This window comes from Dacryopinax primogenitus, assembly GCF_000292625.1.
Source record: "Dacryopinax primogenitus strain DJM-731 SS1 chromosome Unknown DACRYscaffold_7, whole genome shotgun sequence".
NCBI lineage: Eukaryota > Fungi > Basidiomycota > Dacrymycetes > Dacrymycetales > Dacrymycetaceae > Dacryopinax > Dacryopinax primogenitus.
In genome coordinates this window covers 124,443-148,741 of record NW_024467204.1, presented here as the reverse complement: position 1 = coordinate 148,741, position 24,299 = coordinate 124,443, and the positions used below count along the sequence as shown (strand labels likewise).

At 54.5% G+C, this 24,299-nt stretch overlaps 12 protein-coding genes and 1 non-coding gene across 13 annotated transcripts; 7 read left to right on the top strand and 6 right to left on the bottom strand.

Annotated features, from left to right (window-relative positions):
- Positions 1–357: 357 nt before the first annotated feature.
- DACRYDRAFT_21633 (uncharacterized protein) lies at positions 358–990 on the top strand. Its single transcript, XM_040772479.1, has one exon. It carries the CDS (start codon positions 661–663, stop codon positions 925–927), a length of 267 nt encoding a protein of 88 aa, XP_040629455.1. The 5' UTR covers positions 358–660; the 3' UTR covers positions 928–990.
- Positions 991–1,070: 80 nt separating this feature from the next.
- DACRYDRAFT_21631 (uncharacterized protein) lies at positions 1,071–4,734 on the top strand. Its single transcript, XM_040772478.1, has 15 exons — positions 1,071–1,477; positions 1,527–1,814; positions 1,873–2,023; positions 2,076–2,279; positions 2,332–2,412; positions 2,463–2,659; positions 2,711–2,784; positions 2,835–2,993; positions 3,041–3,130; positions 3,178–3,279; positions 3,332–3,505; positions 3,557–4,115; positions 4,164–4,252; positions 4,303–4,395; positions 4,445–4,734. The coding sequence occupies exons 7-12, from the start codon at positions 2,773–2,775 to the stop codon at positions 3,938–3,940; spliced, it is 921 nt and encodes a 306-aa protein (XP_040629454.1). The 5' UTR covers positions 1,071–1,477; positions 1,527–1,814; positions 1,873–2,023; positions 2,076–2,279; positions 2,332–2,412; positions 2,463–2,659; positions 2,711–2,772; the 3' UTR covers positions 3,941–4,115; positions 4,164–4,252; positions 4,303–4,395; positions 4,445–4,734.
- Positions 4,735–5,211: 477 nt separating this feature from the next.
- Positions 5,212–6,647, top strand: DACRYDRAFT_21630 (uncharacterized protein). Its single transcript, XM_040772477.1, has 3 exons — positions 5,212–5,427; positions 5,478–6,136; positions 6,183–6,647. Exons 1-3 carry the CDS (start codon positions 5,274–5,276, stop codon positions 6,603–6,605), a joined length of 1,236 nt encoding a protein of 411 aa, XP_040629453.1. The 5' UTR covers positions 5,212–5,273; the 3' UTR covers positions 6,606–6,647.
- Positions 6,648–7,006: 359 nt separating this feature from the next.
- DACRYDRAFT_t28 lies at positions 7,007–7,097 on the bottom strand. The gene has a single exon. It is a non-coding gene; the product is annotated as a tRNA-Pro (tRNA).
- A 353-nt stretch (positions 7,098–7,450) lies between these two features.
- Positions 7,451–8,390, bottom strand: DACRYDRAFT_94366 (uroporphyrin-III C-m; the record flags this gene model as incomplete). Its single annotated transcript, XM_040777218.1, has 1 exon — positions 7,451–8,390. The coding sequence occupies one exon, from the start codon at positions 8,388–8,390 to the stop codon at positions 7,461–7,463; it is 930 nt and encodes a 309-aa protein (XP_040629452.1). The 3' UTR covers positions 7,451–7,460.
- A 1,380-nt stretch (positions 8,391–9,770) lies between these two features.
- On the top strand, positions 9,771–11,421 carry DACRYDRAFT_21629 (uncharacterized protein; the record flags this gene model as incomplete). Its single annotated transcript, XM_040772476.1, has 2 exons — positions 9,771–10,701; positions 10,752–11,421. A coding segment is annotated over exon 1 (649 nt), but the record flags the coding sequence as incomplete, so codon positions are not given.
- Positions 11,422–11,551: 130 nt separating this feature from the next.
- Positions 11,552–13,167, bottom strand: DACRYDRAFT_21628 (UDP-glucose 4-epimerase). Its single transcript, XM_040772475.1, has 3 exons — positions 12,887–13,167; positions 12,262–12,839; positions 11,552–12,204 (listed from the first exon to the last, which is right to left on the bottom strand). The coding sequence occupies exons 1-3, from the start codon at positions 12,905–12,907 to the stop codon at positions 11,670–11,672; spliced, it is 1,134 nt and encodes a 377-aa protein (XP_040629450.1). The 5' UTR covers positions 12,908–13,167; the 3' UTR covers positions 11,552–11,669.
- Positions 13,168–13,407: 240 nt separating this feature from the next.
- Positions 13,408–13,887, top strand: DACRYDRAFT_21627 (uncharacterized protein). Its single transcript, XM_040772474.1, has 2 exons — positions 13,408–13,668; positions 13,724–13,887. Exons 1-2 carry the CDS (start codon positions 13,480–13,482, stop codon positions 13,814–13,816), a joined length of 282 nt encoding a protein of 93 aa, XP_040629449.1. The 5' UTR covers positions 13,408–13,479; the 3' UTR covers positions 13,817–13,887.
- An 87-nt stretch (positions 13,888–13,974) lies between these two features.
- DACRYDRAFT_115607 (uncharacterized protein) lies at positions 13,975–16,497 on the bottom strand (the record flags this gene model as incomplete). The annotated part of the gene is made up of 6 exons (XM_040770040.1): positions 13,975–14,476; positions 14,528–14,877; positions 14,924–15,051; positions 15,104–15,681; positions 15,729–15,862; positions 15,910–16,497. 6 exons carry the CDS (start codon positions 16,495–16,497, stop codon positions 14,092–14,094), a joined length of 2,163 nt encoding a protein of 720 aa, XP_040629448.1. The 3' UTR covers positions 13,975–14,091.
- A 135-nt stretch (positions 16,498–16,632) lies between these two features.
- On the top strand, positions 16,633–17,727 carry DACRYDRAFT_21626 (uncharacterized protein; the record flags this gene model as incomplete). The annotated part of the gene is made up of 2 exons (XM_040772473.1): positions 16,633–17,283; positions 17,332–17,727. A coding segment is annotated over exon 1 (262 nt), but the record flags the coding sequence as incomplete, so codon positions are not given.
- A 262-nt stretch (positions 17,728–17,989) lies between these two features.
- On the bottom strand, positions 17,990–19,240 carry DACRYDRAFT_21625 (zinc binding dehydrogenase). Its single transcript, XM_040772472.1, has 3 exons — positions 18,882–19,240; positions 18,263–18,830; positions 17,990–18,210 (listed from the first exon to the last, which is right to left on the bottom strand). The coding sequence occupies exons 1-3, from the start codon at positions 19,219–19,221 to the stop codon at positions 18,072–18,074; spliced, it is 1,047 nt and encodes a 348-aa protein (XP_040629446.1). The 5' UTR covers positions 19,222–19,240; the 3' UTR covers positions 17,990–18,071.
- Positions 19,241–19,765: 525 nt separating this feature from the next.
- Positions 19,766–20,678, top strand: DACRYDRAFT_15246 (uncharacterized protein; the record flags this gene model as incomplete). The annotated part of the gene is made up of 2 exons (XM_040771087.1): positions 19,766–20,533; positions 20,577–20,678. 2 exons carry the CDS (start codon positions 19,766–19,768, stop codon positions 20,676–20,678), a joined length of 870 nt encoding a protein of 289 aa, XP_040629445.1.
- A 1,081-nt stretch (positions 20,679–21,759) lies between these two features.
- Positions 21,760–23,474, bottom strand: DACRYDRAFT_115604 (uncharacterized protein; the record flags this gene model as incomplete). The annotated part of the gene is made up of 2 exons (XM_040770039.1): positions 23,114–23,474; positions 21,760–23,063 (listed from the first exon to the last, which is right to left on the bottom strand). Exons 1-2 carry the CDS (start codon positions 23,397–23,399, stop codon positions 21,760–21,762), a joined length of 1,590 nt encoding a protein of 529 aa, XP_040629444.1. The 5' UTR covers positions 23,400–23,474.
- Between the last annotated feature and the right edge of the window lie 825 nt (positions 23,475–24,299).

Genomic DNA, 24,299 nt, shown 5'->3' with positions numbered 1-24,299 from the left:
TCACCGTGCAACAATGTTCTGCTTGACGTGAGAGATGACGGTAAGTGAAAGGAGGAAGACAAGCAGAAGGAGAATGGGGCATTTCCTTCGGTTCTGACGTGGTCTTTACGGTGGTTTGAGGTCGGTTGAATTGCCCTTGGTATATCGTCGGCACGTGGCTGATTGGGCACAGGGGAGGACCTGGGAGGCTGAGCCAGGCAACAGGCAACAGGCGGCCTGAGACATCCCCGCAGCTCTCCTTTCTTTGCTCCCATTCACCTCTTCATCTCTCAACTCTCCCCTCTTGCGCCCACCCGCATAACTCCCGCTCCAATACCACATAAACACAGCTTTGTTCCATACGTCCTTCTTCCCGTGCACGACCAACTTTCTCCGCCCATGAGAAGCACCGCACCCACGATCGAAAGTACGATCGAGTCCATTGTATAGCTCAACTCGCGTCGTCCGAGTGGTTACCGGCGGTGCTCAGGTCCGACCCCGCGCTCAACTGTATCAACTGTATAGGACCGAACTGAATCGCCGCTGCCGCGGCATGAACTGTATATCACCAAGACCTTCCCTGTTCTTTGCCCTCACGAGGGCCCAAATTCAAACAACAAGGGCCAGAATCCGACCCTGGGCGCTATACAGTTCCTCATACAGTTTCTGCATTCTAGTTGAATGGCCCCAACGAAGCATTCTCTTTGCTCGATCACTGATCGACGCGAAGCAGAGTCACTCACATTCAATTTTCTTCTGCACCGCCCCAATCCCTGGCCTCCTTCCGCCTTCCGCATGCCGCCGCCCCAAAAGGGGGCATCCGACTTCGGCCGACTATTCGATCACCCCGATCATAGTCCATTATCACTATCATTATCGCCACTGGTAATCCCGCTCCGCTTCCAAAAAGGCTACCGCCAATTAAATTACCACAAGACATCCCGCTAAAAGTCCCGAGACGCTTCGCTAAAACCCCCGAAATGGGTACATGGTGTTGCCATTAATTTCGCCTCAATTTCACCGTGCACAGCCCTCTCGTGGAATGTCCTCTGTTCAAAACTCGGCCCGGCCGGTCAACAACGACGATCACTGCCAATTCTGCTCCGATCCCGCCTTCACGAGCAACTCACCTGCCATCCTTGCGCCCGTAGCGATTCCTTGGTCTCAGGTGGTCGCTGGACTCTTTGGACGTTGAACCCTGGATGACCCCTTCCAAGAGCGCAGGATCTCACCTTGAGTGCGGGGGGATAAACGTTTGTCCGGCGTAGCTGGTGTTGTTGTAGGGAAGGATGGCTCGAAGGATGGGTTACAGCTCTCAGAAGAAAGGCTCGGACATGCGCTTGGTGTTCTACAGAGAAGATCCCGCGATTGTATATGAAGTGGGGCTCGAGGAACCCCTTCCGGGGAATTGACGAGACTCAACAAGGTCCGAGCACGACCTGCTTTGCCGCCTCCTGGGAACTTTCCCTGGAATTTACGGGATCCCCACCAACCTTCAGTAAGACATTTCTACATTCATTTTTATATTCTTCTGACCAGCTTTGGAGTTTGGCCCGGTGTGGAGCATCGGGCGTCCCACATACGGCGACAATACGGTCTATTTCCAGCATGGCTGGAGCACATCGAAGTTTGGACGGAATGTTGTGCGGACGAGTAACCAATGCTGAAACGACACACAACGTCGAAAGGATGTATTGGGAACAGACTCGTGGCGGGGACGACAGAAGGGAACCCAGATCCTGAAACGGATGGTGACGCGGTTTCTTGGACGTCCGCTGGGCCGCTGTGGGCTCCCGGAGAGCACGTATGCATGGCGTCGGAACATGGGTATCACGGTAAGAAACTTTCTAGCTTCGAGGATGGCTGACATGCAACTGCACTTAATTACTCAAGTGGTCGGTGAGGTACCCGCATCTCAGGTGCTCGTGCGTGCAGATGACATAACCACCGCTTCCATGCTTGTGCATGCAAATCCCATAACCACCGGGCGTCACAATCCTGGCGCAAGGTCTCCTGGAGAGGCTAGAAGGCGTTTGCGAGTACTGTACGTCCCATTCTAATTTCGTGTCTGTCCCCCTTCTGATGACTCGTTGCAGTGGCCAAGCAGTACAATCGGAAGCCCCACCATGATGGAACAGTCGCCCTCGGCAGACCTCGCAGAAACGATAATCAAGGACACGGAAGTGGTCGGGCGACAGAAAGGGATTCAGGCCCTTGCAGGGATGACTATGCAGTTCCTTACGGGAATCCGCATCTCGTCCATAGCACCAAGTAACGAGGGGTATCGGCGGGATGGCAAGGTACGTCTGGTTTCTATCCAAGTGCAAGACAAAGCTGACTTGAATTTGGCAGTACATGAAGAACGAAGATCTCAAGATTACCGTGCTTGGCCCCCAGCGCTGGATGGTTTCTGTGACTTGCCGTTGGATCAAGGTGCGGCAGGTGCTTTCTGTCCCTCAACAATGTCTGATCAGGCTCGATAGGGAATGATGACAAGTCGCAGCCAAATCGAGCGAATCTTCCATCTCGAGCCCCCGATGTTTGCGCACAACGTGATCTTCGGGCCAACATCGATCATGGTTCACCTGTTCCTTCGCGGCGATCTTCCCTTCGACTCCTGGGAACAGCTGTTGGATTATGAAGGCGGCGAGATTGCTATCTCAAACCCTGAGCGCCCTTTGTAAGTCTTTTGCTATCATTGTCCTCTCAGATCGATCTAACGCCGTCATAGCATGGAAGAGATACCTCGGCCTATGTGGGCTTCCGGGCAGCACACATGCCTGACGTCGCAACATGGGTATCACGGTAAGACGCTCTACAGCTTCAAAGCGATGTTGGCTGACATACAACTGTAGCTTGCTCAAATGTTCAACGGGGCTGCCGCATCTGAGGTGCTGGTGCATGCAGACGGCATCACCACCGCTTCCAAGCATTATTCAAGAAACACTGGCGATTATGCCCTCACCGCTATTATCACGGGCGAGCACGAGGCTGCTGGTGATGTGCAGTATCAAGTATGTGAGATCTCCCGCGCCCTTATTGTTACTAATCGATGGTACAGCGCAAACGCGCTCGGCAGCTCCTCACCTCACCTGCACTCCATGCAGGTTTGCGTTCCACGTTTGGAACCAAACAGGCCTACGATACCACTGTAAGTGATAATCTCTTTCACAGCAATGTCACTAACTCGGTCAGCAGGAGCTGGTGAACGTGGACGAGCTGGATTTGCCTCCTTGCATTCCACTGGCGCGCGTGCGCAAACTCCAAAAGGCCGACGAGGAATCGCGGGAGAAAATCCAGGCAAGTGTGGCATGTTTAGTCGGCTAGCCTCGAAACTGACTTCAGGCACCAGCAAGAACTCTCGGAGACGACCGAGTTCTTGCAGTTCAAGGAGGTATGGGACAAAGTCTGCCAGGAGGATAGCAACCTGCAGACCGACGCCTATCACCTCGACAATCGGAAATTCAAATCAGAGCTTCGAAAGGCTCACAACCGCAAGGATTTGGACCCGGACGCGTGGGTAGAGGCGAGTATTGTTTCGCTTGGATCTCATCTGTGATGCTAACGAGATGCTCAGCTCATCGAAAACTGTACTACGCTCTGGGACGCCTATGTGAAGACTGTCGAGAAAGTTCGATGCACTCATGCAAAGCGGGCCAAGAGAGACGAGCTCTTCCTCAACAAAACGGCACCTCAAGGTCTCTCCTATACCCACGCCGACCGTCAGGAGATCATCGATCAGATTGACGCGCCGAGTGGGGTCTTGGCTGAAGCGCTCGAGATGCACAGAAGTGCAGTTTTGGAGGTCAGCTACGTATATCGCTTCTTCCTCTTCCGCCTTAATTGCGTCGGGAGACATATCCGACTTCACCACCCTCAATGTCGGCCCTGTGACATCAGTCCAACGGGCAAAGTCGAAGAAACGATCAGCATCCGAGGTTCAGCAGCAGGAGGAAGATGATGAAATCGATGCGATGCTGCGAGAGATCGATGAGCAGGAGAGATTCGATGAGACGGGTGAGGTGAACGTCCTGGGTTGCACCGCGGAAGAGATGGTGAAGGCCTTCTTCCGCTTGCTGGTTGTACCCGCTCTTTATGAGCGAATAACCACAACAGACGTGGATGGCAAGACATAGGCAAGTTCTATATCATTACACCTATGTGTTGGCGCTAACGGATTTCAGGTGTTTGAGCACCCCTGCCATGTGTGCACCGCCCTGGAGTTGTCCAACCTCCAGCCTTGGAAGTTGCCGGCAACTTATGCGCGCCATATGTAAGTAACTCGACAGGCTAGAGATACATGGAGTGCTAATCGAAATATAGCCAAGATAAGCATACGAAAGGCCAGGATGTTCTGGATTCGTACTGCAAGATTGGACAAGGAGGGCGTTTCCGGTGCCCGTTGTGTGCACAAACGTGAGCGCGTCTGTCTACCAACAAATGCCTGATCTGATGCTATTAACAGGCTCGTTAAAAAGATGAAGTTGTTCCGCCACATCGAACAACAGCATGCGGATGCCTCCGAAATGGTCATGAACGAGCGAAGCATCGATGATAAGATCATCGCAGCGGCAGCTCAGGCTAGTGCAGCGAGCGACGGACAACTTAACCCTGCGTGGGACAGGTTGGTCCGCATTGCTCCAGCGTTTGAACGTGCCCTAGAACAAGGGCGCAACTATTTGCTTGTGTACAACAGCTAGTCATGATAAGATGCTCTTGACCGCAATTTTAGCATTGTATTCTATAATGATGTTCCTAAAGGAATCGTGATATATATGTACATATATGGAAAAAGATGTTCTGCAAGGTTGAGACCACGTTATGGGTCAGGTGGATTATGCGATTGAAGATAAACGATCATGTCGTTTGCACATATGACCTGATCGTCTAGAGGTATGATTCGCCCTTACGGAGTGCGCAGACTTTGACTGAGCAAATAGTGGGCGAGGCCGATCCACTCACTCCAGCATTTGAACGTGCCCTAGAACTACGTGTTATCCGTTCCTGATGGTCGTAAGCTTAAGCAGTGGTGGCGCCGCAAGAGAGTTGGCGCCCGCCTCCACACGCTGGTTCAATCGGATACCGAACAGACCCTTTTGCGCGCCTGTGACCACGCTATTTTTATTTGCAAACAGTCACCTATATCTGACATGTAGTGTCTCCCTGGACCGTCTGCTTCTCTACTTGTATCCATTTTCTATCTGGTTGAGATGGCCGAGCCTGCTCTCCCGGTCAAAGTCATACCTGGAATTCCGAGTTCGACATGGGGTGATCCTCAGGAACGGCTCCAAGAAATGCACGGGCCGTTCCAGAGCCGCATAACATCTTTCGTAGCCAGTCTGCCTTGGGAAAAGATCGAACGGCTTGCAAGTTCATATCGCCAACCAAGCCTGATATGCACTGTCAGCCGTGAGAAGTACACCTGGGGCGTCTTCAGCTTGGTTTTAGGTAAGCGACAGACCGGGTCAGAGAAGCCCACTCTGACGCCTTTGCTCTAGAGCTCATTTTTGAGGATGGTGTTCCCTGGGTTATCCGTCTTCGCATGCCGCCTTCAGCTATACGATGGCTGGAACGTATGGAACGATTCGAGGAGCAAGTGCTAGTCAGCGAGCACGCGACCATGCAGCTTGTGAAAGAACGAACCTCTATCCCCGTTCCAGTGCTCATCGCGTGGTCGTCAACACCAGACAACCCGATCGGAATACCCTTCGTTATGCAGGAAGCGATCGTTGGCTACAGGCCCGGACAAGTGGGAATCACGTTTGAAGGCGATCCGGTGAACGAGAAATCCCGCCGGTATACGGAGCAGATTGCGGACTTCCATCTTCAACTTAGCAAAATTCGATTTTCCCAGCTCGGATCCGTGCAACTGGACGGAAAAGGAGGGTATCGTATTGGCCCAGTAGCGCAATGGCAACGTGGACCTTACACGTCCGCGTTGGCATACTATACCTTCTTGGCGGGTAGGATGGTAAGTTTCGCGGCGGCTGGCGACCGTCCGACAAACGCCAAGGAGCGCCAGGACAGATTCAAGAGACTCTTCTCCGCCTGGCTGTATCGGACTGCCATCGTGCATGTTGCAAACTCGGATGACGGAAGAGGTCCGTTCCCCTTGGCACACAATGATTTGCATATGGGGAACACGATCGTTGATGAGGTCGGCCGACTTTCTTTCATATGTAGCTGCATTGATGCCCTTGCAGGATGGCAACATTCTCGCTGTGCTTGACTGGGATCACGCGCACACAGTTCCACTTGAGAGGTTCTCGTCCCCATCTGCCGAATTTGGATCCCTGCCTTACACACCGGAGCGAGGAACCAACCAGCGCTCCAAGCTCTTCCAAGAGTTCCTGCTCGAGCTGGAGCCAAAATACTACCCCACCCCTGCGACTGCCTCTGGCCGTACGCTCGCAGAGCTACACCGGTCAACAGAGGGATGTATCGCGGCGGTTATTGGCGCGCATTTGGAGAACTCGAGGTGCGACTTTGAGTGGGCGCATGATTTGTACAAGCTCGTGTTTGGACCCGAAGCGGACGTGGACAAGGAGTGGAAGAGGATTGTCGATGCCCCGCTATTTCGTAGCTGGATGGAGGGGCTCAAGAAGTTGAAAGATACGAAGACGTGAACTCAAAGATGTGAATGCATTAGTGTTTGTGCTCTCTTTGTGCGGTATTATGCTGAATGAACGAGGTATACTTTCGTCCAATAATCAACTTTCCATCTGCTTGAACTTGATTGCAGAAAGGCCAGTTTTATTTTAAGACAAGATGAACCACCCTGAACAATTCTGAACCACGACGGACTTGAAGCGTGCGGCCACAAAAGTTACACAGATTAGAATTTACAAAAGATTATACCTCTGAATCCCTTTCCACCTCATCAAATACTTTGGCATATGATTTGAGATGCATTCAGTCATTCCTGGACTAGTGTAGCGAACAACGAGTAAAAAACTCGCACTCCAACTGTATATACGGCACGTACATGAAAATCCATGCAAAAAAGCACATATAATTAAAAAAGAACGGGCCTGACCGGGAATTGAACCCGGGACCTCGCCCAGGCGAAAGCGTGTTCACTTCCCTAAGGGCGAATCATACTACTAGACCATCAGGCCGTTGGTGAGATGAGAAAATGTCCTTTTTACTAGATAAGCAAGCAAAAAAATTGCGCGGGAAACGTTCCGTGGACCCTGAACCCTGATTTCTAGTACATAGAACGCGGAAAAGTTCTGTGTCAGACTGATTTCCAGTAAGGACGCGGAAACAGTCTGCACAACTGCCGGGTGGTTGTGGCAAAACCTTAAACCGCCCACCCCTGGCATGGGTTCAGTTCCCAGCCAGGCCTCTGCCTTGTCCTTGTACACATCGACTAAGTTAACTAGTTAGTACTCCTTCCTGAATTATAAAAACAGTTACATATCTAGTATACATCGCAAGGTAAATCTAACAAAGATATAGCTGTGTATATCCACACCCAGCTAATTCCTCTCTTGCACAGCCTGGTCAACCCATTTCCACCTCTCACTAAGCCCTTCCTCCACCCGCCATTGCCTGCCTTCCAACCATCTTCCCACCCTTTCTAGATCCTCTTTTTCCCTCTCCTCCTCCCCCGCACCGTCTAATACGCCCAATTCTCCCCGCTCGCCATGCATGGAGCAGCACACCCAGCCCAGAACGATCATTCCCGGCACCCTCGACTCTCCCGCGTCTTGCACTGCTTGTACTACATGTTCGAGGGTAGAAAGTAAAACACGCTGGTCCGGAGAACTGGCCCGCTCGATGATCGCTATGGGCGTATAGGTAGGATAACCAAGTGTCGGAGAGAGCATACGCTCCACCAGAGTGGGGAGGCGCGCAACTCCCATGAGCAAGACTGTAGTTCGTTTTCTTTCGTATGCTGGAAGCTCGACTTCCCTCCCTCCTCGGCCGACGCCAGTGCAGATTGATACGCTTTCTGCTACTCCTCGTTGTGTTATCGGGATGTCGGCCAGAAGGGGACCGGCGAGCGCAGAGGAAATACCGGGGATGATCAGCGGGTGAAATCCGGCTGCTCGGAAGACGATTAGTTCTTCTCCTCCTCTGCCATAGACGAACGGATCCCCTTGCTTCAATCGAACAACTGTCTCGCCCCTCCTAGCATAGGATATAGCAAGGTCGACAAGCTCATTCTGTGCACCATCGGCATTGCCCGGGAACTTGTTAGCGATATGTAGCTTTGTACTGGGAGGGATGAGAGCCAGGATCTCTCGCGGAACGAGCTTGTCGGATAGGACGATGGTGGCGAGTTGGGTGAGGGCATGGTGTGCTGCCAGTGTGAGGAGGGAGGGGTGTCCAGGTCCGGAACCGACGAGTAGGATGCGGCCTTTGGTCGTGCCGTTTATACCGTTCGGTGCGCCGTTCGGTGACATGGTAGCGACAGGGGGGGATGGGGTGAGGGATGGGAGGAGATGGGAGGTCAAATCCTTCTACGAGTTCGTGATTCAGCAAGCTTCTCGATGTCGTGCTCGAGGAGAAGTGCGATGTCGTGCTTGCCAACGGGGCGCTTGCGAGGGATGGAACGGTGAAATTTGTGGGCGCTTGATGGCGTCACCTCAAAGATGAATCAGGGTCCAGTTGAAGAGAGCGTTTATAATTGGCTTTTCACTGATTGGCTTCTTTTGTTTGTACACTTTTGTTACTTTCTTTTCCTGGGCGGGTAACGTATACCTTACCTGATAATACCACCGGCAACCAGCACTTCCCCGCGGATATCCCCTTTCAACATCCAATTGCAACAACCAACCAACACTCCTGGAAATCGCAGGAGCGTTCGGAAATCGGCCCGCCCGGTGGTTCGTCCCTCCGTCCAGCGCAGCTGGCGGTGCCCTTCTCGCCCGGAGCATCCCGCAAGTGCCGGTTCACCCCTCACGGCGGTGCGGAACCGCCCGAGAGGGAAGTGGTAAGTTTATTTATGAGATAACAATTGCTATTGTCAGGGCCCCTGTTCCGCAGGCACTGCCCCCCTCGAGGCTCACACGTTCCAACCTCGCTGCCTCAACATCCAATTTTGCAAGCGAGCCATGACGTTTTACGCTCTGAACAGGGAGTGACCGATGATCGTGCCGTGTGAACAGGTTGTTTGCCGCAGAGGGAGAAGCATGCGTCTACCGTGTGAGCGCAGGTGGGGACGATGAACGAACACCATGCACTGGCACCGTCTAACACTGCTCCGGCAATCATTGCCATCAGGTGCGTAGTCAACGAGGGAAGGTGGGTTCAAGGCAGGGCCATCCCTAAGTCCGTGATGAGCCAGGAATGATTATTCATTCGGCGTATTAATGGTCGTTTGTCTGCTCAATCCGGAAATACACGAGCATCTTCCCGCTGCGCCCGCCAACTTGCCACAATACAACAACACGCCGCACTACACACCAGTGCTGGACATATATACCTCTTCACTCCTTCTTTTCAGTCGAACAAGACAACGACGACAACTGACAGACGTATCAAACCCCTTACTACCCACCTCCTGTGACACACTTCTATTCTCCTATCTCATACATTTCTTACCCCTCTGGTCGCATTGTTAATTACCCCACCTCGCCCTCTTGATCGAAACGCCCTTCACCGTTATTCCGACGTACAAGAAGTATCTGGAGAAAATGCTGTCGATGCCATTATTAACCCGTCGCCGTTCTCGCTCTCAACCCAATAATCCCCGACCAAAAAACATCCGCGCAAACAACAGCATACAAAGCGTCTTTGGGAGTCGGCAGACCCTCTCTCCTCGTTCTGCTCCTCCTTCTTACACTCCAACCACCACCACCACCACCCCCGTCTCCCCCTACCTCTACCCCCCACCGGCAATGCCAACAATGGCCGTCCCTCTTCAAGGCCAGGCATCCGTCGTCCCCCTCGTACAGCTCCCATACGCCGCATCACCAGCCCAGTACATAACCTACGTGCCCTATGCTTCCACTGCGGGCGCGCGCTCGCCGGCGAGTCCCATCCCACCAATGAGCAGAGCAAGTAGCAGCGGCAAACTTCAGTCACCTAGGAGAAGTCGGGCAATGGCATACGCCACCGCAACGTCGCCGCCAACAACTCCCGTCGCCCAAATACCTATCAGAGTCGCTATCCCCCCGCTTACCGTTCCTCTCCCCCCTACTATCGCCGCACGCACCACTCTCGCTACATCCACGCCAAGGACAAGAACAACATCAAGCAGCGCACCCGTTTCTCCATTATATCACCCCTCCGTAACCCGATTTTGCCCACACTGCAACACTCGTGTGCCAACATCACACCCCTACCAGCAATGCGCTTCCTGCCAGAAACCCCTATCTGCATACCCACAGCGACCTCCCAGCGTCGTCCCCGAAGCAGACGGCTTCGCCATCCCTGGTATCGGAGGTCGGCCCGCAGTGACCCAGCGTGATCTAGGCGGTGGGCGCAGGACAGCCCCCACTACTCCTATGTACTCCCCCGCACCCCCAGGAGGGTACACCCCAACGCACAAGATGAACATCACCGAGACTGCACCTTCTGTTTCCTCAGCCATCGGGAGTCCCATACCAAGCTCGCCGGCGAGCTCACCTGTTGGAGGACCCGAGAGCACCGGGAGCGCAGAACGCGGGCCCGGGAGCACACACCCTGCGGGGAGGGAAGCGCTCGTACTTCCGAACGGGAAGCCGACGGCTAAGCTAGAGGCGTTCAGGGATGCCCTGGTCGATTTCCTTTGTGGGTAATGTCCTCTTTGTCTGCATACACTGTGCTTATGTGCTTCACAGTCAAACAGGTGCCGACCTCTTCCGGCCTGCTGGACATGTCCCGCACGTACTTCCTCGAGTGGGCGATGGGCCGTTCCGACTACCTAACGCTCTTCAACGCCGACACCACCCAGCGTTTATACAACGCCCTGGAGTACCAGTACGCCAACGTCGTCACCCAGCATCCTACCAACCCTGCCGTAGCAGAGCGCACTCCCGCTCTCTCGCGTAAAGGACTCCTCCAGTTCCTCACTCAAGAGATCCTTGTCGATCCCCAAGGCACCTCCTCGAGGCTCAAGAAGCTCCTTGCGCGGTACGCGGCCCAGATTCCTCCTCCGCCCAGGGGCTTCGGGATAGGCGACAGGTGGAGGATGGAGGAACATATGATGCTTCGAGCACCGCATCCGCTAGCGTTGCAAAAACAAAGAAGAGCGGTGATGACGATGCGTGGTCTGGGGTGGGAGCTGCCCATGCCGGCGTAGGCTCTCCTACCCAATCCTGATCGGGTTCCTGCTGGGTTGTATATATTTCCCGTTTCTAACATAAACTGTCAGATAGATACCTTTAATCTCCTTCACATATTCCCCACTTCAAAGTAGCATAACGTAGCACGCAGCATTACAGAACCGCATTCCCCGTCATTGTTCAGTTCATGATAGTACTAATGCCGGACTTGCCTACGATTCCTTTTCCCATGTTTGTTCACTTCCTGTAGATAAGTAGATGTAGATCGTTGAATGATACTTGCCAGTGAATACGATTTCCAAAGTCAGTCGGATTTCCCCGCAAGATCCAGGAGGGCAAGTTGGAACAAGTTCCATATTGATATCATTCAATTTTCGTTCCGAGCAATAGACCACCTAATAATTAACCGACCATAGCTTCACTTCCGTACCATCAATTACCCTGCTTCTCGCCTTCCATCAGAACGCCCATCCCTCACTGACCGTACCCATCCGGGTTCATCGATTGCCACCTCCACAGATCCTCGCACATCGTATCCAGTTCAAGGGGGGCATCGAATCCCAGTTCCTTCCTAGCGAGCGCCGGGTCCGCCGTAAGGTCAGGCACGTCACCCACCCTACGTCCGATGATCTCGTACTGGTAGTTGAACCCGGAGGCCTTGCGCATCGCTTCGATCATGCTGAGCACAGACTGACCACGGCCTTTACCAAGGTTGTACGCCTTGAACTTGCCGCCTTGTTTGGGGAAGATATCGGGCGAGATCTTGGACCCTGGTGCACGCTCGTCTGACAACGCTTCCAGTGCCAGCAGATGGCCCCGCGCCAAATCGAGGATGTGGATGTAGTCCCGCACACAGGTGCCGTCCGGCGTTGGGTAGTCGTTCCCGAAGACTTTGAGGGGGTCGTCTTTGAATTTACCGATGGCGATCTGGGAAAGCAGGGGGAGGAGGTTGCCCGGCTTTCCTCTGGGATCTTCACCCATTCGGCCAGATGTATGCGCGCCAGCGGGACTGCATCGTGCTTATGTCAGCATTCCTTATCATATCTCATGACAGAATTGGACGTACTTGAAATATCGGAGCGAGATTGCCCTCCATTTATCCGGATACGAAGTGCACACATCAGAGAGAATCGTCTCGCACATGACCTTCGTCCGGCCGTACACGCTCTCAGCCTTCAGCGGCGTCGTCTCCGGGATAGGCACAACAGGCGGGGTGCCATACACCGTCGCGCTGCTCGAGTAGACCATGTTGTAGCATCCGTGCTCGGCCATGATCTGCAACAACTGGATCGTCGCGCCGACATTGACAGCGTAGTAGTCCAGGGGGATCTCGGAGGACTCACCCACCGCCTTGAGCGCGGCGACGTGGATGACACCCCATACTGGGCTGCCTGCAAAGACTTTCTCGACATTTTCGCGAGACCTGAGATCCCCGGAAAACGCCTCCACTACCGCAGAGTCACGGTCTTGCTCCGTGGCGTCTGCGGGGAGCGCCTCGGTCGCGATTTCCGTTGCGCGTTTGAGCGCTTCCGGGAATGAGTTGTGACTGTTGTCGATGGACAACACCTTGTATTGCCGTGTCAAGAGAAGGATGAGCACGATGTGCGAGCCGATGTAGCCTGCGCCGCCTGTGACCAGGACGCGCTGTGAATGGTCAGCACCTGAGTCTCCGGACGAAGATATATGCGCACCTTGAGCGGTTGTTGGGGCATTTTGAGCTACTGTGAAGGAGAACTTTGTGCAGTAATGACAGTGACACTCGTATACGGTGTTTATATGCGCCGACAACGGATGTTGAATTGACAATAGACGGGCGTTGCCGGTCCGGAACAAGCGGAATGAAGATGCAGCGAATTGGTGAGCAGAGGGCGTGGAGCGTATGGTCTACCGGGAGGAACTTGGAGAAACAGCGGTGTATGTGGAGTGGTTGCTGGCTATGTACAAGCTACCGACGGCGAAGAGCGTTGAGAGCGGACAACGGAGAGAGAGAGCAGAGAAATGCACGAGGACGACGAGGACGTTGCACACGACAGTGACAAAAGTGATTCGGTTTCGGTGCAGAAAGGGAGTGATTTCCTTATTAGATCACTTTAATCCCGTCATCTCATAAACATTACGTAAATAAGAACAAATCCGACAGATTTTCCGAGGGACCGACGATCTGAACACCTTTCGTTGACGTCATGCTTCTCTAACGGTTCAGAGAGGGTTAAAAGGTGGGCTCGTCCCACTGCACCCTCCAACCTATCCCAGTCTGTACCCCAGATCAAACCTGTCCAGCAAAATGTCCTCAGGTCTCTCCAAGGCGCTCTATGATACCGACCCCTCGAAGGCACACAACCCCCTTGACAAGAAAGACGCTCAGACTCATCCTAATACCGTCGATGCTGCCCATCTCGAGCACAGGGCGAGGGAAAAGGCGGAGGAAGAGACCAATATGAAGAACCGGAAGCCGACTGAGCTGGCCCAAGATGTGAGTACAACAAGGTTGGTTGGGGGGATTCAGTGTACTGATGTTCGGATTGTAGCATGGGAATAAGCCCAGCCGCGGTGCGGAGATCGACGAGGAACTCAGAAAGGATGACGAGCTGAGGATGAAGGAGAAGGGGATCATTCAGTAGAAGACACCGTATGACTGTATAGCGGCCCCATCGGAGAGATAATCAACGCGGCATCCGTAACCAAGCTCATTTTACACCATGTAGACTGAGAACACAACTGACCGTGTTTTGTGATAAACGGCGCAGGAGATAAGTGGAACAATTTGATTGATGCCTACAAGTAGAACTAGGATGATAAAATACAAAAATGCAAAGGTATCGCTACAGACCGTCCATAGCACCTGCCAGGCAGCTCGATATCCCTAAAGTTAAAGAATAATAATACTGCCCGAATCCTAAGCCGACGTCTCTTCTTGGCCCCCAAGCAACCCCGCCATCCGACTTTGGATACCCGTCCACCGGAGTCTTAGAGCCTTGTTGATAGTTTCCTGCTTCTTTAATTTATTCTCGGTTCCCTCAGGCTGTCTCTGTAGTAATTCCAGGTATTTCTCCCCGACCCACAAGCCGATCGACGAATTCCCTTCAGTGTACGAGCTCCTCTGTTCTCCTTCAGGTCGTGCACCCAGGCCAAGGCAAATCTGACGCGAGGACTTGAGGGAAGTCATGGCTCGTTCCGGGAAGGTGAGCTGGTAATGCGAGGCCGTGATACAGAGAACGAAAAGACGTAGGTAGTTGTCTGAACGCCACGTCGTGGTGTCCAACGCACGCTTGAGATGTTGCCTGCACTATTCTCAGGACAGGTTCACACAGTACATTGAATAGCAGACTTACTTGGACTTGTGGATTTCCTTTGCAACGATCGCGCGGAATACCATAGCCGCCTCATTCAGCGGCTCGTCCTTGCAGTCAGCCAGATCAAGCAAGAGTTCCTCACATGCTAGCTCAACATCCTCCCCCAAGCCGAGTTTCAGCCCAAGCAGATCTAAAGACACAGCCCGACGGATACCATCGTTCCCCTGTTCTGTCGCAAAGTGGTGAGCCATGGCGTAGCAGTCCAGGGCGCGTTCGACGCAGAAGACGGAATGAGCGAGACGGCCATGTAACAACGAGATAAGAGGGCTAAATTGGATAAAGAGGTCCATTGTCACGGAGCAAGTATAGTTGATCACATCGTCAAGGTACTGCGCTAAAGTTAGGAATGCTTATAGAAGAGCTGAGACGTCGTACCCTCTTCGCTTCCTCAAACTCGCTCCTCATGATAGCCACGCTGATCATTTCGCATTGTAAAAGGGCTTTGATCTCATGCAGCTGTCTTTCGACCATTTTCTTCTCTTTGAGCGAATACCACCGAGGGACTGTCATGCATACATCAACCCAGCGACATGTATGCGGTGCAAAATGACGTACGTTCATCCATTTCTTCTTCAAATAACTTCAACCCCTCTGAAGCCCAGATACCTCGTTTACTCTGACGTCCAGAGGCGTCACGGCTCGCCACGGCCGCGACGAGACAAGCCAGAGCCAGGAGAAGTTTCTTCGGTGGGCAAGAGATTAGAATAGGGATGTTCCGGGGGGACGTAGGTATCGATGGGGCTGCTGCGCATAGAATATGGTCCAGCAATGCAGGTAGGGAGTCGAGGAGAGATGCTTGCGACTGGCAATAGTCTTTGCTTGCCCGAGAGGACGCATAATGCAGAAAGGAAAGGATCTGAGCAATAAGGAGCAGAGAAGCGTCCGGACCCCGGAGAGTAGACACATCGGGAAAGGAAGCCAGAAGGGAATGACAGTCGTCTGGAAAGTCATCCGGTTGGTCTGGCAGAAGGTGAGAGAGACGGAGAAGTGAATGTATGCGTGTGAAGACGGGGTCGACGCTGGGCGGGTTGGCGAGGTGGCCTAGCTGAGTGGATACTTGGCTCGGGGTGAGCGAGGACAAGATATGACTGTGATGCAGGTAGTGGAGCCATGTTGCGTCGCTCTTCAACTTCCTACATGCCTATCAGCACAAATCCCACGATATGAAACCATGACCCACGAATGGTGGGCGCAAGCCGCCTTGGACAGGTTCAATGCTCTCCGTACAGGTCCATACGCCGCGAGCCGTACTTGAAGATACAACAACGGGGAGACGTAGTGCGAGAGCGTGGGGTGGGCCTTGGCAATGACGAGCTTCGACCCGATTAATATAGCGCATACATCTGCTGGAACTCACTCACCCCTCTCTCGATCCCCTTCTCCGCCTGTCCAAGAACGCCCTTCACCCATTGCTCTTCAAGCTCTGCATCAAGCACCAGCAAGCCCACCTCAGCGAGCCCAGTCAACGCCCGCACCTCCAGCTCAGCTGTCAACGTCAATCTTGAACACCGACTCACAGCAAGCCAGGAGACATATAGCGCCGATACGTAATTGGGGCTGGAAGGCGGTTCGAGCACAAGCTGAGGGATCATCAGGAGTAGTACGGCGTCTGGAAGTTTGGATAGTTGGTCCTTCGGCACTGGCGCGCTCGCCTCAGAGACGTAGAACTTTGCTGGTCTCGTGACCGGCATAGGGGTTGTAGGTGTATCAGACAGATCGGAGGGCGCATCCGCTCCATCCGCCCCCTGCTCAGCGGCGAGCATCGACGGCGTAGTACGCGTCGACGCGTCGCTCATCGGGGACAACTTTCTGCGCTTCAGTCCTCGTTGCGGTGTTGTGATGTCCAGCGGTGATGCGCGTTTGCTCGCCGTTGGAAGCATAGATATCGGGTCTGGCGAGGAGGTCGCTGGCCAGGTGCTGACACTCGGCCGTACAGGTGTGAGAGCCATGGTGGGAATCGAACAGAAGCACGCGTCCCAGTCACCTTATCAGCCCTGAGCGGAAGCTGTCATATATTACATTACTGTGTCTAACATACTCCGCTTCTCTGCTTCCAACCACCAACTGAAATGGCATGACATGACTAAATCGCAAGTTGTTGAAAACTATACGTCTGCTAGGATACAACACTTCTTATCTTGCGAAAACACATATTAATGAGAACAACATCGTGCAACGTGCAACATAAACAGTCATAAAAGCATCAAATGGCATGAACCCTTGCTTCTAGCTCTTGCTCCTCGGATCACCAACTGGTAACCCCTCTCTCCACAGGACGAGTGCATGGACCCACTGGGCAAGTCTTCCCTGTGCGTCTTTCATCTCCTTTGCTTCGGCAGTCTGCTCGTCCACCTGCATCGCCCGCCGTGCATCCTCGTCCACAAGACGGGAAGCAGTGAACATCAGGTCCTGAAGTGCGTTCTGCAAGCTGTCGAGTTCTTCGGGGGTAAAGTGTTTCCACCAGCGAACAAGAGGGTGTTCTTCCGCTTTCTGCTGGACAGGAAGGGGGGAAGCAGAAGTAGGGGTGGCAAACCCCGGCGGGTAGCTAGGCATAGGCGCATATGCTTGTGTCTGGTTCTGAGCAGCAGCCTCCCGGACACGAGAGGACGCGTTCCTTCTATGTTTCCTCCTCTGAGCGAGGGCGCTCGTCCCTGTCGCAATCGCGTTCTCCCCGGGGGGGAAAGCGAGCCTGAGCTTGGGCCTGTACAGTCCTGCCACACCCTGCCCTAGCAAAGCTAGTACCTCCGCTCAGCACTCGCTATGAAGCTCAGGGAGGCACGCACCTGCAGGTACGAACACAGGCGCGTTGCCCGTCAATACAGACGCCGGCCTGCTCACGCCCTCGTTCGCGCTGCCTGCACCGGCGGGGTCGGACATCGGCCCAGAGGAGGGGAATGCAGGTGTTGGGAGGGCACTGGTGGTGAGTGAAGGAGGGAGTGGACTGCCCAAGTCGGGTATATGCTGTGGCGCTAGAGGGCCCTCCATGCCTTTTCGCCGTTTGGGCTCAAGAGTGAAACCGCAGTGGTATTTGAACGTTAGACAATGGTCGTCAGAAGTCGCGTTAATCGCCGTCGTGGTCGGTTCATCCGCCGTCGTGGTCGAGTAATAAGTAGTTAGACCCAGTCGATATCAAGAAGAGTAGTAAGGGTGAGCCGGTGCAGGCTGCCTCTGCCGCACCGCCTAGATAACCCTCTGCGGTGGGCAGAAGGAGAGAGAGAGGGGCCGTACGCACAGGACACACCGCTGCTTGAGCGTCCATGGTCGAGGCGGACAACGTGCGCTGGCACACAGCATCGCCACTCATTCGTTGTGACTTGCCGAAAGAGGGCCGTTGTCTTTCGGTGTTTACGGAGTTGTCAGCCACCGTTGTCTACCGTATTTTTAGGCTGTCTTCCCTTCTAATAAAAACAAGCTGCCGTTCATCTCCAACAGAGTACAATCCCATTTCATTCTTTTACTTTCATTAGTACATTTCCAAGCACACTTCCCTTCAACCCGATTCCCGATTCCTCTTCAACTCCCCTCAAAACTCCTCTGCAATACGCACCACCATCTTCCCGCTCATCTCCGGCTTATGTGTATCTTCGATCAACTTGCTGATCTCTTCCATCTTGTAGACGTGCGTACGTACTTCAAGGTTGTGCTCCGCGAACATGTTTATCCTAGTACCCGCAACACTGTTATTTCGAAAGCATATGAAAACAGGAGACGCACATATCCTGACAGTCTTCGGGGGAGGAGAGGACGCTCCCCTTGATCGTCAGATCACGCATGATAAGCTGAAAGTAGGGCACCGGGATATCCTCCTTAGGTTGGCCAAGGACGACGACCGTCCCGTGCTTCCTGGTCAGCTCAAGCGCATACCTATACGCCGGTATCGCGTCCGTCGCTACGACAGCAGCGTCGACTTCAAACGGCAGCTTAGCGAGCGCGTCGTTCACAGGTGTTAGGGAGGAGTTGATACACTTGTCCAGGGGGTGGGAAAGCGTTGCGCACAGGTCCAGAGGCGCTTGGCGCGAGTCGATGGCAACTACCCGGAGGCCCATCACTTTGGCGAATTGGACCCCCAGGTGCCCGAGCGCCCCGCAGCCGAGGATGGCTACTGCTTGACCAGGGGAAAGGGCGCAGCGTAGGAGGCCGCAGTAGACCGTTGCTCCTGCACAGAAGAGGGGCGCGGCATTGTCGAACGATATAGACGCGGGGAGGGGGATAGTACTCTGGGGCGAGGCGAGCATGTATTCCGCGAACGCGCCGTCGGCTGTCACACCGGCGAGGTTCGCATCTGGTACGCATTAGCTTGAAAAGAGGAAGGAGGGGGGAGGGGAAGACGTACGGGTGCAGAACTTCAAGTCGCCTGCTTTGCACTCTTTACAACTGCCACACATATCCCTATAGTTCAAGCATCCAACCCTCATCCCCACCTTCCATTTCTCCCCATCCACACCCTCTCCCACAGCAGCCACCCAGCCCGTAGGCTCATGACTCGGTATCTGGGGGAGCGGGTCCCTCAGCGCCAGCCTAGCAAAGTCCCCGTTCAGCACCAGCGTCTCCGTATGGCAGTACCCTGCAGAAGCGATCTTGATGAGCAGTTGACCCTTAGCGGGGGAAGGAACGGGGATGGAGGTGTTGAGCACGTAGGGCTCGCCCCAGTGTACGATCTGCAGTCCACGCATTGTCTGCGGTATAGATGGCATGTTGGAGTGTTGACAGTTACGAGATAAGTTTGAAGACGAGGTGTAATTGACCGTGTGAGTCGGGGTTAAAGTATGCCATTTACTCCGTTCTCAGATGGAGGTTCAACTCATTCAAAAAGTGTGTCCTATGACGCCTCCCAAGGACCCTTGCTTAGATTGATTATGTGGCTATGCAGTCACGTGAGGATACCTCCGACATCTTCTGGGCAAGGTCTTCCTCTCGACATTTCACTCGTCTGCGCGACTTTGCTACCCTCCGACCCAACACCGACGCTGACGACGACGACGACGACGACGACGACGATAGCGACAACCAGATAAATGCATGTCGCACTACGACCCCGACAATTGGGGCACATCGTCACTTCTGTCCGACTACTTCATTCCTCCCCACTCGCACATGTCGATCTCAACTCTCTCAACCCTCCTAGACCAGCAGGCAGGGGACGTGGCGTGCCGCTCAATGTCGGGGGTATGTTATTTGATTGTGAGTATCATAGTACTACATTGGGGGGTACACTGAATGTTGTTGGAAGTGACGAGACCGGACGGCGTTGCTCCTCAAGCTCCTACTCCCAAGCCAGTTCAGGCAGATGGTACCAGACCCAAACATGAGCCGCTCGCTAGACGGCTAGCTCAACGAAGGCGGGCAGACTATTTACCTATGACTCCGTCGTCTGTTTCTGGCTTGCCACCTCTTCCTGTTCCGGAAACGAGTGCTTCGGATGGCGAAGAAGGACAGTTTGATGATGCACCGACCTCTCCTCATGTTGCCCCCACCGCCAACGCTTCACAAGATCAAGTGCAATCCAAAGACGGATCATCTACCTCACAGCAATCAAGTCCCCTCGCTCGTCTTCCTGTTAAGCTCACCCCGTGGGAGGAAGAACAACGCCGCCTCGCACAGGAGCTCAGTTTGCGACAGGCCGGGGACGCGCTAGACAAGATGAATGCCACGCAGGGTGACGTTGCGGAGAGAACTTGGAAGCCTCAGAGAGGGATGTACAAACAAGCCCGGAGTCAAGCGCTGAGAGAGGACAGCCAGCGTCAACCGCGGGTGCGAGGCGAACCTCCACAGCAACAGTATGTGCAGGAAGGCGAGGGACCTCGGCCTCCCCTCAAGCGGCTGTTTGGGCCTCGATCGCGTTCTGAAGACGCTGGAATGGGCAGAGGTGCTCCTTCTTCACGGGGAAAACAGCTCTTTGGCCCTGGTGCACGACGTCCTCTAGCCGGTCGCACGGGTATCACGGCTGGCGAAGGAGGCCCAGGGGACTTTCCCTCCGGACCAAACGTACGCTCTGGGCCATCCATGCGTGCCCGTGGTGGCCCTCGAGGTCGCGCCCGCGCCCGCGGCCGTGCCCGCCGTGCTGGGCCCCCTAGACCCGTCTGCCCTCCCCTTCCTCGCCCTGTCGACGCCTCCACCGCTGCTGAAATAGCGTACCTCGAGTCCCTCCCTGACGATGTCATCGCTGCAGTAAGGAAAGGGTGGATGAAGGATGTAGCCTCGCCCGAGGTGCCGGAAATAATCAGGGAGGGAGGGGAAGGGGCGATGGATATGAGCCGTCTCCCCGGTGGGGAGAAAGACGTGCGGCTCATAGTGACCTTGCCTCTAGGTCGCCAGGCCCCCTCTCCGCAAGCAGCTCTCTCTCCACCCGAGCTTGGTCAGCCCGCCCTGGTACCAACCACCGCTCCCTCTATCCCAGCATTCATTTTACACCACCCGCTGAGCGAAGGCACCCTGGTCGAGTCCGCCTTGGGCGACTACACGCGATACGTCGACTTCCTCCCCTCCTCCGTCCTGCCCTCCGGCTCCGTCTCATCCCCCAATGTCGGTGTCCCAATGACCGTGCCACCTGCTGGGCTCTTCCCCGAAGGCTCGATCCTCCACACACCTGCTTCCCTGGCTCTCGCCCGCCCCCCACCGAACCAAACACACCAAGCCTCTATCCTCCTCTCCCAAAACGCATCCGTGCCTTTGGCGCTGAAACGTGAAGGAGGACTGGAATTCGCTACCCTAGGGAAGGGGAAGGTGAGGCATAGGCTGGTGAGGCTTGAGATGAGAAAGAATGGTTATCGGAGACCGAGGGTCGGGCTTGGGAGCGAGGTGCAGATCACCCAGGGAAAGTAAAAAAATGTTTCAGGGCGATGTAGGTGAGGCCAGAAATGGGATAAAAACACTTGTCTGAAAAGTCTGGCGAGACGAATCGCAGCTGGAGAGCGATGCAGGAAGGACCCGAAGCTGTCGAGAGAAAAATTCGCTCGTAGTAAATTTGTGCTAAGGTGTCTCTGAGAGCCTGGTAACTCACTAACACTAGAGGAGACTAGCTAGTACCTCTGAGCACCACTGAGCCACAGCCATGGGTACTTTCCCTGTCTACATCCGTGCCCCACTTGCCAGGCTGGAGAGTGAAACAGAACACAGTGAAACTGAAGTCTCGCAGGAAACCATTGCGCCTAGTTCCCTCTCCCAATCCAAGCACTACAAGGGTATATGATAAACCACAACAATGCGCAGTACTATACATCCCAGTCCATCTCTTCTTCGTCCTTCTCCTCCTCCTCTAACCAATGTCCAGTGTCCATCGTCTTCTGCTGTACCTCAGACTCAGGATATCGGACCTCCACCCAGGTGGGTATCTGGAACTCTCGTTCTTCTTCCACTCCTGCTCCTAGAGGGACGCCGAACGCTGTCGGTCTGCGCAGGTTACGTTCCGCTCTAGAGGGACGCGAAGCAGCGCGTACAAGGACGGGTGTCTGCGGCGGCGGGGTGCGCTTGCGTGCCGACAGGTTAGGCACAGAGCGGTATGTCGTCAGCGTTCGGCAGCCAGCAGCGTCCATGCTGCTCCCGAGTTTAAGCTGTCCTGAGGCGGTGCGCTTTAGCCCGATGCTGAGCTTGGGCGCGAACCGACCGTGCGAATCGCGTCCGTGAATGCGCACGACTGAGTTCGGTGAGGTGTGAGAGTTGGTCGACTGCTGAGAGCGGTGGATTGGCAGTGGTGTCGTGGTGAATAGTGGCTGCTGGGAGCGGGGGCGGGATGCGGCCATAGGGGTGCCTGGGTCGGATATCGGCGAGGCAGAGGCAGCGGCAGCGATGTACCCTGCAATGGAGGGGGCGTCGATGCCGCGAAGTTCGGCGACACGGTTCTGAGAATGAGGATGCTGATGGGGGTGAGAGTGAGGTTGAGGTGTAGAACGCGCAGAGTTGTTATGTGAATATGTCGTCGCTTGTTTTGGACGACCTCTGTTAGGGGTGTGCACAGGTGGCTCGGACATCCGTCCCCTCGGTCTTCCACGGGTTGAGGTGGAGCTCGCCAGGTCTTCCCTCGCTTTCTCCGATGCTTCACCAGGTGTCTCCTTCTGAGTCTTCTCCACTCTGGGGCCTAAGAGCGCCTGGTACTTCTGGTCGAGCTCCTCTGCGCCTCTTAGCATGGCCCGTTTCTTCTCCTCCCCTCCGAACGCAGCGGCGTCCATAAGCACGTACTCGTTCAGTCGCTGCTTCAGGAGGTAGTGCTCATGTGTCAGCTTCTCCACCTCACGCTTCCGCTGCCTGCGTTCCGTAGCCTCGTACTTCCTATGTCGGGCAAGGTACGCCGCATCAGAAGTATCCTCGACCTCTTCTGCTCGGGCACGCAGGCGACTCCCAACGAGCTCGGCATCGGTGAGACGCGTGAATGGAGGTTTAGAGGGAGTAGACGAGGACGCCGCGGGCACAGACTTGGACAGCAGCGGGAGGGGCCTCTCAGGCCCATCGACAGATGGCAAACCCTTCTCACGGGTCGTGAGCAAGAAGACTGCGTTTTCTGGGATAAGAGGTTTCTCGTCTACGAACATCAGTAAGCGTACACAGAATCAGAATGTCGTATATGCGCACCTCTCTGCTGGATATAGTGCATAATCTGGTCATCGACGAGGTTGCTTCCCAGGCCACCCATGCCCGCCCTCCTCGCTCGATAGGGTAAGACACGTTTCTTGGGTTGTCCAGCATCCTTCCCCTCCCCCGCTGCCACCTCGCTCTCCCCACCTTCCTGCTCTGCCGATAAGACGTGGAACGTCTCCCTGCGCTTGCCGAGCGCTTTTGCGCTGGGACGTGGTGGACGGGGGTCGGTGGCGGGCGCGTGCCTGTCGGGTGGAGCGGACGACCGCGCTGGGGTTGGCATTGCATTGCCTAACTTTTAATGAAGCGGGTGGTGGTAGAAGGTGAAGAGGAGGAGGAGGAGGAGAGGGTAAATCGTTGTGCAAATACTGCGACGGGTAAGAGTGGCGTGCTCCCTCTTGCACCTGGCCCTTACAGCAATGGGCACATCACGAATCCGCGTCCGCACCCGTGAAAAGCGATTCCAGCCCCAATCCAGGAATCCAGGGCGGGACCCGCAACCAAGATTACTGGCCACATGCCCACGGATGTATACTGTACTCAGACTCGGATAGGACTTCCCTGTACCTGGACTGGTGTGAGAGTGAGATCCCCACTGCAAGCACTTATTACTTTTGCCGGCCCTTTCCTGTGCAGCTGTTGGTTGGACCAAGTCTCAGTTGGTGAATGCTGTGTCCAGCTTGAGTTCTAGTGTGAGCAGAAACCCCATCCCCAGATCTAGCTCTAGAGTGAGCAGAAGGCCTGCCTCTGGCTATGGCTCTTGGGGTGTGCGGGTAGGACTACCAACCTGAGGAAATATCTGAAGACTCACACAACTGCAAGTCCCTGCCAGAATTCAATTTCTGAGTACCATGGGCAGTTTACAATTGTATCTCCACCAATTCAATGCAATCTTTTTGTTGGCATCTAAGCCTTCAGCACATTGGATGATGCAAATGCATTGTTCACTGCTGGTTCAGGGAAGCGAGACTGGGGGATGTGATACAATAGAGTTTGATCAAGCTCTTCATCTAGAGCCTAGAACTTGCTTCATGTCAGGGCACCAGCTCATTGCTTGGTCAAGAGACATGACTAAGCCTTTATGACATGGAAGTAGCTGGTATACCTTGGCATGTGCTGGAACCTGCTGGAAGGATTGGATGGTCAGGTGACCTGCTGTGCATGGCTGTGCATGACCTCATAT

What these genes read in the sequence shown, in the direction of transcription:
- DACRYDRAFT_21633 (XM_040772479.1), top strand. Translation starts at nt 661, where the DNA reads ATGGCCCCAACGAAGCATTCTCTTTGCTCGATCACTGATCGACGCGAA.
- DACRYDRAFT_21631 (XM_040772478.1), top strand. An exon ending in AACAGGCCTACGATACCACT is followed by an intron (nt 3,131 to 3,177) that starts GTAAGTGATAAT and finishes CTCGGTCAGCAG; the next exon opens with GAGCTGGTGAACGTGGACGA. An exon ending in AATCGCGGGAGAAAATCCAG is followed by an intron (nt 3,280 to 3,331) that starts GCAAGTGTGGCA and finishes TTCAGGCACCAG; the next exon opens with CAAGAACTCTCGGAGACGAC.
- DACRYDRAFT_21630 (XM_040772477.1), top strand. Translation starts at nt 5,274, where the DNA reads ATGCACGGGCCGTTCCAGAGCCGCATAACATCTTTCGTAGCCAGTCTG. An exon ending in CGTCTTCAGCTTGGTTTTAG is followed by an intron (nt 5,428 to 5,477) that starts GTAAGCGACAGA and finishes CCTTTGCTCTAG; the next exon opens with AGCTCATTTTTGAGGATGGT. An exon ending in GGAACACGATCGTTGATGAG is followed by an intron (nt 6,137 to 6,182) that starts GTCGGCCGACTT and finishes ATGCCCTTGCAG; the next exon opens with GATGGCAACATTCTCGCTGT.
- DACRYDRAFT_21628 (XM_040772475.1), bottom strand. Translation starts at nt 12,907, where the DNA reads ATGCCCCAACAACCGCTCAAG. An exon ending in TGCCCCAACAACCGCTCAAG is followed by an intron (nt 12,840 to 12,886) that starts GTGCGCATATAT and finishes GACCATTCACAG; the next exon opens with CGCGTCCTGGTCACAGGCGG. An exon ending in ATCTCGCTCCGATATTTCAA is followed by an intron (nt 12,205 to 12,261) that starts GTACGTCCAATT and finishes AGCACGATGCAG; the next exon opens with TCCCGCTGGCGCGCATACAT.
- DACRYDRAFT_21627 (XM_040772474.1), top strand. Translation starts at nt 13,480, where the DNA reads ATGTCCTCAGGTCTCTCCAAGGCGCTCTATGATACCGACCCCTCGAAG. An exon ending in CGACTGAGCTGGCCCAAGAT is followed by an intron (nt 13,669 to 13,723) that starts GTGAGTACAACA and finishes TTCGGATTGTAG; the next exon opens with CATGGGAATAAGCCCAGCCG.
- DACRYDRAFT_21625 (XM_040772472.1), bottom strand. Translation starts at nt 19,221, where the DNA reads ATGCGTGGACTGCAGATCGTACACTGGGGCGAGCCCTACGTGCTCAAC. An exon ending in CGACTTGAAGTTCTGCACCC is followed by an intron (nt 18,831 to 18,881) that starts GTACGTCTTCCC and finishes AATGCGTACCAG; the next exon opens with ATGCGAACCTCGCCGGTGTG. An exon ending in CCCGAAGACTGTCAGGATAT is followed by an intron (nt 18,211 to 18,262) that starts GTGCGTCTCCTG and finishes TGCGGGTACTAG; the next exon opens with GATAAACATGTTCGCGGAGC.